This window comes from Crassostrea angulata, chromosome 5 (genome assembly GCF_025612915.1).
Source record: "Crassostrea angulata isolate pt1a10 chromosome 5, ASM2561291v2, whole genome shotgun sequence".
Taxonomy (NCBI): Eukaryota; Metazoa; Mollusca; class Bivalvia; order Ostreida; family Ostreidae; genus Magallana; species Magallana angulata.
Genome location: NC_069115.1, coordinates 46,033,026 through 46,043,605, shown reverse-complemented (window position 1 = coordinate 46,043,605; position 10,580 = coordinate 46,033,026). Strand labels below are relative to the sequence as shown.

Genomic DNA, 10,580 nt, shown 5'->3' with positions numbered 1-10,580 from the left:
TCGGAATGTACATGCGCTAATTATTATTATCAAGAGGCGTTCCGAAAAGGAAAAAATATGGCGATGTTGAAGGTAATATTTTGGTTTAATATAATATATGATTTAATTGCTGTAATTTTTTGTGAAAATGTATTTATTTAGGATTCCTCATTTGTTGAGCAATGTTAATGTCACTGTCTCGTAATTTTACCCATCAGGATCCATTGTGTACATTTTATTACGAAATTAAGATTAATAAACAAACACTATCCTATAAGTGATAACCATTTTAGGAGCACATTTTCATTAAGAATAGACAATGATATTTTGATATGACGTTATGAAAAAAAAGAAATCAATGGTTATATTTTCCGAGATGAAATAACCTCTCGCTTCTTCAAATTCAGGCATTTCTGTTCAACATTTCAGATTCATATTATTGTCAACATCAAACACATCAGAGTAATTGCAAATCTTTCAAGCTTGAAAGACTACTGGCGAGCGACGAGTTCTCACCGAGTACTATTACTCGCCAGTACATTGTGACGTCATTTTTCGTCTATAATGTTATGTGTTGATAAAATGACGTCACAATGTACTGGCGAGAAATGGTACTCTGCGAGAACTGGTCGCACGCCAGTACTTCACAATAGAAAAAACACATATCTCAACTCAGTGCTGCAATAAAAAAAGATTGTAAAAGTTTGTACAATATGATTAGTACTGCGTTGCTCTTACTTCAGCATTGTATTTTCATTCAATGAATAATGTGTGATCGATGGTCAGAATGGGTCAAATACTGGCACCAGATAGCTCAGTTGGTAGAGCACCTGACTAGAGATACAGGGGACCTGGGTTCAAATTTCAGTCTTGTCTGTCCTTATTTCTCTCATACTGTTACATTTGGTGCCAACCCCTTATAATGGCAGGTTACTCCTCCCAGAGGAAGAGCCTGGGATGATCTTCAAAGGCGACGTTTATTTAAGTAGGTAGGAATGTGACAGTATGACCAGTACAAATACAATTTACCAGCGCCAGTTAGCTCATTTGGTAAAGTATCTGACACGATATTAAGGGGGCCTGAGTTTAAATTCTGGTCTGGTCCGTCATTAGTTCTTTGTTCTATTTTCCCCATTTGTTTATGGGTTAATACAACAAGGGCTAATATAAAAGGGTTATATGTCATTAGACACACCGCTGTATCTGAATTCAAAAGAATGCAAATTCATTTATAAATTTCGGGGATAGACTTCCATGTCTCAACAATGTTTAAATATTAAGTATTCTTCATGGTATCATGAGATGTATAAACGTAACTGTATAATTATGTTTTTATGTCAGAAATTAAAAATAAGTCATAGGAAACAATGCAATGAATGAATCGAAACTTGCATTTAGTTTAAGAAAAAGTAATAAAATATAAATCCAAAGTATGGAAATTTATGCCAGCAACTAAAAGCTAGGCCTCATAAGGCCAGTTATACAATGTACTATAACAATTTTGTTCAAATTTGTATTTCAAAATTTTACAGCAACAAGGCCAATCACAGTTTGAAGAAAGATGGCCTACAATGAGACTGACAGCCCTCAAGTTGTTACGTCAGGAACCCGTCACAAAGGCAGAGTGGCAGGACCTGTTTTGGTATAGTTCTATACCTACAGAGGCTATGATATAAAAGAAAGATTTATTTAAAACTCTTGCTATAAGTTTGAAATAATTCAGAGTCACAGAGGCTATGATATAAAAGAAAGATTTATGTAAAACTCTTGCTATAAGTTTGAAATAATTCAGAGTCACATCTATCATATGGAGCAACAAAACAGTATGGTCTTGAAGATTTTGAAAAAAAAATTAAAGTTTTTTAAAAAAATTTACTTTTTTTTCAGTGCTGTACATTCAGTTTGCCTTTGGGATGATAAAGGACCACAGAAAATGTATAAAGCTTTACAAGATGATATTTTAGATTTCATCAGACATGCTCAAGCTGTAAGTGCTTTTTTTAAGACATTTTTTTTACAGTCATGTTTGTTACAAGTATTGTCATACTGATAAAGAGAATTTACTACAGCCATAATTTGAAAAGTAATTTTCCAGTTTTCTTTTCTCTCTGTATATATAGAACAAAGATACAATTCAAACAGAATATGGCTTTTGAAGATTATATTTATATTCGAGTCCATAGTCCATTTTCGTACTTGATTTTAAGGGTATATAATATTATGCCTTTAAATGTTAAATTTTCTATATTTCAATGGTTTACTGATAATGATAATCTATGTACATGTACTTTGTTTTACAGAGAGTTTTACAACACCAGGAAGATTCCTCTTTACTGAAGGCATACATTGCTGAATGGGGGAAATTTTTCACCCAGTGTGACTATCTCCCAAAACCATTCATGCAGTTGGTGACATCACTGGCAGGGAAACCTCATGGGAGTGTCCAGCAAAAGAAGACACAGGGGGAGGAGAGTCTTGTCAGAAAGGTTTGTGTGGAGAGAGAGAGAGAGAGAGAGAGAGAGAGAGAGAGAGAGAGAGAGAGAGAGAGAGAGAGAGAGAGAGAGAGAGAGATAAATCAGATTATATTTTCAGAAGAAGACTATTAACTGTAAATTGCTCAACAATTCTGTTTTACTTAAATATATGTCAGCCAAAGTACAAGATTGATGGGTCTCATTTAATCATCTTAAGACCACAACATTTAATTATTCTTGTGGTAGGTTTATTCGTTAAACTAATTAAGGTGATTCTTTGTTTAACAGTTGATGCTGGACAGCTGGAATGAGAGTATCTTCTCGAACATAAAGCAACGACTACAAGACAGTGCCATGAAACTTATTTTTGCAGAAAGAAATGGTGAAGCTTTTGATTCACAGCTTGTGATAGGGGTCAGAGAGTCTTATGGTGAGATGATGTATCTCTGTTGTAAAGATATCTAAGGTTTTAATTGCATCTTATGATTACTTTGATACACTTTATTTCATTACAATTCAGGCCAATGTTTACTAATTTTACTATGTCATACAAAGGTGATAGTGGTTGACTAAATTATTCCCGGCATATTTTTTGCAGTGAATCTGAGCTCAGATGTTGAAGACAAATTAAAGATCTACAGAGAAAATTTTGAAAAGGCTTATCTAGAAGCCACAGAGAAATTCTACAAGTTAAAAGCCCCTCTATATTTGGAGGCCAATGGAGTACAGAATTATATGAGATACGCCGACTGTAAGCTCAAGGAGGAGGAAGCCAGGGCATTACGTTACCTAGAAACGGGCTGGGGGTGCAACTCCGTGGCAACAGTGAGTAGATCAGTCAAATTTGAGTAACTGTAAAAGCACCATATTTAGTGGAGATGGACTCTCAACAAATTAGCAAAGTTTTGATTTAATGCATTCTATATGTGTTAGAGATGCACACTGTACTTGAATTAGCAGAAGCTGCTCTCCACTAGTAATGCTAAATAGAATACACAATCAATTGTAATACATCGACAGTTTGAAATTAATAAAGAAGCAGACGAACTGTAAAAGTGGTTATTTACGCTGGTTAAGTACCCGTTTTCAATGGTCAAACAATATGTGTTGGTATTAAATATGCGTATATTAAGATGCATGATCTACCACATTAATGTTTTGAGTTTTATACCATACATGCAGGGGTATTTTACGCAGTTTCAAGCTTGGGTATTATACGCAGTTTCAAGCTTACCGAGTAGCTAGAGTAAATTTCCACCATGTGTAAATAACCACTTTTAAAGTACTTAATTAATCAGTGAATAAGATTGAAACAAATACAGATACATATATGTGTTCAATCAAAAAGCAATTGTTGTGTATGCATGGATTGAAACAAATTTGACAAAATGACACGTGTTCCACTCCTCCTGATGAATATTCATGAGAGATAATCAAAGAAAAATAGTTTATCTGTTTTTACCAAAATTATATCCAATTAATTCTTTCAATACTACCATTTTAAACCTTTTTTCCCTTACAGCTGACAGAGTGTTGTGTAAATGTTCTGGTTACTGCTTTCAAGGAGACAATTCTCAAAGAGTGTGCCTCAATGATAAAGAACAATGAAACTGAGAGTAAGTCACTTAGCTTCAAATACTGCATATCATCGTTTATGTTTGCCAGTATTTAAAATGAATGTTACTTGAATATCTTTAAGAAGTCATTCTTTATATGTATTTACAAAATGATAAAGAAAAATATTCTAAGCAGGGCTCTCATTCATGTTTTTGAGATACTACCTGGTAATTTGAATTGTACATCAAAGAATTATTTGGGCCCGATACTGTCTGCAGTTTGGTACTTGAGACTATCAATGACTGTCATAATTTATTTTTAGAGAGTTACTCTTTGGTTAAGGAAAACCACCCATGACAGGCTTTAACATGTAACACTTCTCAATTGTTTATACTTAAAATTCTGATATGGCCACTATAATTCAAACCAGATTATTTTACTTCACTTTGTAGAGTAAATTTAAATTTAGAGAGTTACCGGTGCTCTTTGGTTAAGGAAAACCACCAATGAAAGGCTTTAACATGTAACACTTCTCAATTGTTTATCTGATATGGCCACTATAATTCAGACCTGATTATTTTGCTTTACTTTGTAGAGCTCCGACTGATGTTCAGTCTGATGGACCGTGTCCCTGATGGCATCACACCAATGTTACACGACCTGGAGGCCTACATTGTTAGTCAGGGTCTGGCCGACATGATAGCTGCTGCTGAAACCATCACCACTGTAAGTTAACTAGTATTTTGTACAAGGTAAAGAACTGTTGCTCTATGGGAAAATTGGGTTAATAGAACTACAGTCCATAACTTTAAAAACTTGTTATTTAATGCACATAAAAATGCACACTGCTAGTTTTGACCTACTGTATTTTCCAAATTTTCTAACTCGTAAAATTGATACTTAAAAATTTGGAAGACATTTTAATTCTAAAGACTTTACTCTCTTCAGAGTTTCTTGTATTAGATATTAATTTTTTTTCTTTAGGACTCTGAGAAGTATGTAGAGCAACTGTTGGAATTGTTTAACAGATTTAGTACCCTGGTTTACGATGCCTTCAATGACGATCCCCGATTTCTTACCTCTAGAGACAAGGTATACCACAACTGTTTATTGTGTACCAGTTTTACTGAAATAGGGAACACCTGTTGTGATTAATTTTGTGTGTCTGAATTACAAGTTCATGTATATTTGCAAACTATCTATCTAACTTTTAAGTAGAAAAACAAGAAGATAAAAGGAAATTTATGTGTGATGTACATGAATATTTCAGAATTATTTTTCTATTGCTGTGTCTGTATCTTTTTTTTCTATTTTTGCAGGCATATAAAACTGTTGTCAATGATACCTCTGTTTTCCGATTGGAAATTCCCATGAAAAATAAAGGGTAGGTCATCTGCAGGAGTCGCAAGATTAATTTACCAAAAGTTTGTTAATTTATAGTGTAATTGATATTTTCTATACTGTTAAAATGATTTTTAATATCATTGATTTAGCATTTGGAGAAGACAATGTTTGTTTCATTTGTAGTCTCAAAACAATTTGATTTTGTTTGTAGCATTGGTGCCAAAACTCAGCCAGAGTCTAAATGCCCAGAACTTTTGGCCAATTACTGTGATATGTTACTGCGTAAAACTCCACTCAGCAAAAAACTAACATCAGAAGAAGTGGAAAAGAAACTCAGAGATGTGGTATGTAAAATACTTCTACTTCCGTTGGGGGTTACAAATATTTGTTGGGCATTTCTGGTGTTTTCTATTTAATTCTACGGCTGATTCAATTGCTCTTATCTCATGAACCATGAAGTACGTCAAGTAAATCACTTGAATACCTGAGAAAAAAAATTGTAAATGTGAAAATGTAATTTTGCAGGATTTAGAATTTATCATCATACAGGCAATGTACAAGTCCCTTTTCTAAACAGTGATTCTTTTAAAGTATTTTCTATAATTTAATGCATTACAAATACATGTAACTTTAAAAAACTGATTCTATATATGAACCTTGCAATCACAGGGCCAAGCCCGTTTTAACAATAATTTCAATGTAACCATAAACATTGAAATTAATGTTAAAACGGGCTTGGCCCCTGTGCTTGCAATCAATGACAATATTTTGTATTTATGTCATTTTATAAGAGGGCATTTATATGTTTCTGTTTCCTGATGACATTGAGCTTATCAGTAAAATACCAATACATGTATATATATGATTAAGATCAATGGTACATTTTCATTTCAGCTCCTGGTCTTAAAATATGTACAGAACAAAGATGTGTTTATGAGATATCACAAGGCCCACCTGACCCGGAGACTGATATTGGATACATCAGCTGACAACGAGAAGGAGGAGAATATGGTGGAGTGGCTACGGGTCAGTAATTATTACACAGCAAAGTTATTGCTAACAGTAATTAGATAAAATAGAGGCATTGTTGATTTTGCATTGGATAATAATTTTGCGAGGTAGTATCTTTTTTTATGTATAGTAGTCTTTGCAGAAAAATTGTCAGTACCATTTTATAATACCCGTTACCTAGAAAAGTAATCTTGATGATGAAGAACAGAGTAACACAGCAATAAGATGTATTCATGATATTATTTTCAGGAAGTGGGCATGCCTGCTGATTACGTGAATAAGCTGGCCAGGATGTTCCAGGATATCAAAGTCAGCGACGATCTCAACCAGGAGTTTAAAGATGCCCACAGAAACAATAACGAAGGCATTGCAGGTGAGATACAGAATTTTGAAAATTCACATCAACATTTCTGTTCCTGTAGAGTACATATTAATCATACTTGAACTGTCTTTAACTAGTCAAGTTTAAAGTACTTCAAAAAGTACATGATTGTAAATTCCTCGAGTCACAAGATAGTTTCCTAAATATCTGAGCAGTTTGTTCCTAAATTCAAATTTACCCTCATCCGAAACAACTTTAAGTTCAAGCAAATTTTACAATAAAAAGTAAAAAAGTAATGTAAAAAAGCAGTGACAAAGTTTCATCAGTTCTTTTTTACTCTTTATAGATTCCATCAACATAAAGATTCTGAATGCGGGGGCATGGGCACGCTCCAGTGACCGTGTGACAGTGTCCCTCCCCATGGAGCTGGAAGACTACATCCCTCAGGTGGAGGAGTTCTACCGCCTGAAACACAGTGGCCGCAAGTTACAGTGGCACCACCTCATGTCAAACGGAATTGTGAGTTCTTTTCTTGATCTAATGGTCCACACCTGTTATTAGATTTACTGGTCCCTGTACTTTTACTTGCATTTGAATCTTAGAGTTCTTGCAATATTGGTGTTTACTCTATTATGTTTCCTTTTCCTCTTCAGATTACATTTGGGAACGATATAGGTCGGTTTGACCTAGAAGTAACCACATTTCAAATGGCTGTGCTGTTTGCATGGAATCAGAGGCCAAAGGACCGGATTTCTTACGAGAGTCTGAAGTTGGCCACCGAGTTGCCAGACACAGAGCTGAGGAGGACACTCTGGGTTTGTTTTAATTTTTCTTTGCTCTGTATTATTAGTAATTCTCATCTAATATACTTATCTGCATACATGAGGCACTCTCCTGTGTTGACAATCTGTAGCAACATTTACAATTTATCATCCAATCTTTCTCCCACAGTTGATGTTAGCGGTGGTAGTTTTTCTCCAGTTTTCTTTCAGTCATCTATGGGGCCATTTGTTATCATTTATAGCTCATTTAATAGGGGGCTGTTTTACATACATTTATGTCATTAATATACCTGTAAGCTGGCAATTATAAAATATGAGCTAAATATCTTTTAACTTATTACTTGTAGAATGGTACAAACATTTCCTAAAAATTTCATGTATAAGGAACATGAATTTTATATTGGGGTTTTTAAAGAGTAAAGATGTTCAGTAGGAGAACGTTTTGGTTACCAGGTAATTATTTCTTATTGTTTTCTTTCTTTAATAGTCCTTAATAGCCTTTCCAAAGATTAAGCGCCAGCTGTTACTATGTGAACCCGATGCTAAGTCCGCCAAAGATTTTGATGATGCTACTCAGTTCTGGGTCAACCAAGAATTTGCACTCATGTAAGTCATAAAAACATCTAAAGAATTCCGTAAAGTATTTGATAATTTACCATAACGTGCATTTTGGGTGATTCTGTTTGCATGCTTCAATGTAAATAAAGACCTAATAGTTTTTGCAAAAAAAAGTCATTTGTATACATTTTGCATATACAATTGTATGAGGAAAAAAAATTATTAACTGCCTAAACTGGTACAGTCATTTTTAATGTCAGAGGTGGCCGGTTTTTTTTTTCAGTAAAAATGGTAAAGTTCAGAAGAGAGGCAAGATCAATCTAGTGGGACGCCTGCAGCTTTCTACGGAGAAGAGCAAAGAGGAGGACAATGAAGGAATTATGCAGTTACGAATTCTACGAGTCCAGGTGGGTCACAGTTTCTCTACTGTTAGTGCGAGATAAATTAGAAAATTTCTCCTAGCCAAAAGGTACTTTCAACCTGCAATATTTAAGAAACAAGTAAAATGTTTGTATTTCAAAGAGTTGTCTTTTAGCTCTCTACGTACATGCATACATTGTGAAAAAACATTTTTTGCAAAGTTGTATGGTCAGAAATATACCTCCACAATTTTAGATATTGATGGTATCAGTATTAATACGTGCATGTAAATGTAAAGACGGTGTCTTGTGGTTGACAATTGTTTGTGTCATTACAGGAAGCGATTGTCAAAATTATGAAGATGAGGAAGAGGATAACCAATGCAGCTTTGCAAACAGAACTTGTAGAAATATTGCGCAATATGTTCCTACCTTCCAAAAAACTAATCAAAGAGCAAATCGAGTGGCTCATAGAGCACAAATACATGAAGAGAGATGAGGAAAACATAAACATGTTCATTTACATGGCGTAAATTGTGATACAGTATTTAGGAATTCCAGAAAATGCGGAACAGAATTTATAGTGGAGCACATGGTGGTACTACAGTGGAGCATAGCACCACAATAGTTTGCTGTGTTTATGCTGCATTTATGCTGCTGTAGATGAAGATTTTCAGAGAGGACAAGTGTCCTGTTCCTGATCATACAGCATGTGTTCCTTGGCACACAGCAGTGATTTTATCCACCTCATTTTCATCAGTAGACATTTCTCCTTTCAATAAAAACAGTAATATGTATTTATATACATATAAGATCTGACATTCACCATTTCTAACTTTGGAATTTAATTTTTAACTTTCTATTCAAGTATATTATGAGTTTCCAGTTTACAATTTCATCTCTTCCATCAGATGTCTGTCCTTTCTTTCCAGTCTTTGTACAATATTTTGGAGAATTTCTAATGGAATGTTATTATTATCGGCGATAATTCGTATGTGTAGAAATATTGTTCAGGGTGAAAGTCCAGTGGCGAGAATGATAGATGATTTTGTGCGTGGTTTTTTGAATACATTTTTAAGGATATTCTAGCAGTGGTCTGTATTTCCTGAAGGCTTTCATGAGTAGATTTATTACACGTTCTCATTGGACCTTTCTTACAAAAATAAATTTGATGACATACCTTTTGTACATGTTCATATTATACACATACATTTTGAGTACAAATGAATGCTGGATCCTCAAATTGTTGAACATTTCAGTAATTTGATATCTGTTATTTATTCCTTTTTTTGTTGTTGATAAGTTTACATCTATATTACATGTGTACTTTATCAACTTTTTTTTAAAATTATTTAAAGGATATTCTATACATCTTAAAAAAAAGAAATAACAGATAATCTTTACCTGTCCGTTTTACCTGCACCGTACATGTTATTGATTTGTACACTGATTACCACAGACAAAATGTCTACAAAATATGTACAGGTTTATTAATGATTCTGCCTTTAAATCTGTCTTTTATGAAACCTGTACTAAGGTCAACCGCGAAATAAAGTAAAATTTCTCTTAAATTACTACACATTTTAAAATTCTCTCGCCTCATAGATAGATGCTTTGTACATGTCCAAGTTCAGGAACAGTATACCAGCTGTTACTTTATACATAAATGTACATTGTAGGTTCAAGAATATTGTTCTGTAACTGTGTACACTGCAAGTTAATGCTAGTTATTATTTGTGCTTGAAGGAAATATTGCATGATATACTGAGTGATTTTTTTAAAAGAGAATGCAAGAATTTGAATGCATGTGTATGTTAATGTAAAAATGTAATGTGTAAAGCGAGGTTTTGTGTAATAAACTCAAAATTACATCAATGTACATGTATTGTCTGCATTTTCCTTTTAAGAGTGAAAAGTGAAATGCACGGTTCAGCCCGAGAATGCTCTCAATTGGCTAGTCTTAACACATTGATAAATCACATTGTCAGTACATGCACTTCTTACTGCCCACTGAGACGAGGAAAGCAGAGCAGCAAGATAAAAGATATCAAAGATTTACAAGAAGTTAAAATCTTAAGAAATATCACAAGTCAATATAGAAGACTATATATATTGATTGGCTTCTTTTTGTATTATGTGCATGTATGAAAAAATGCTCTTATTTAAAAATTAATCTACTAGATTCATGATCACG

General features: G+C 33.9%; 1 protein-coding gene across 1 annotated transcript; it reads left to right on the top strand.

Moving 5' to 3' along the window:
* Positions 1-6: 6 nt before the first annotated feature.
* On the top strand, positions 7-10,265 carry LOC128183638 (cullin-5-like). The gene is made up of 18 exons (XM_052852741.1): positions 7-72; positions 1,512-1,621; positions 1,867-1,966; positions 2,280-2,465; positions 2,742-2,883; positions 3,052-3,278; positions 3,976-4,069; positions 4,606-4,736; positions 4,995-5,102; positions 5,330-5,394; positions 5,566-5,698; positions 6,249-6,380; positions 6,615-6,738; positions 7,034-7,206; positions 7,341-7,502; positions 7,957-8,075; positions 8,311-8,434; positions 8,725-10,265. The coding sequence occupies exons 1-18, from the start codon at positions 58-60 to the stop codon at positions 8,917-8,919; spliced, it is 2,340 nt and encodes a 779-aa protein (XP_052708701.1). The 5' UTR covers positions 7-57; the 3' UTR covers positions 8,920-10,265.
* Positions 10,266-10,580: the final 315 nt, after the last annotated feature.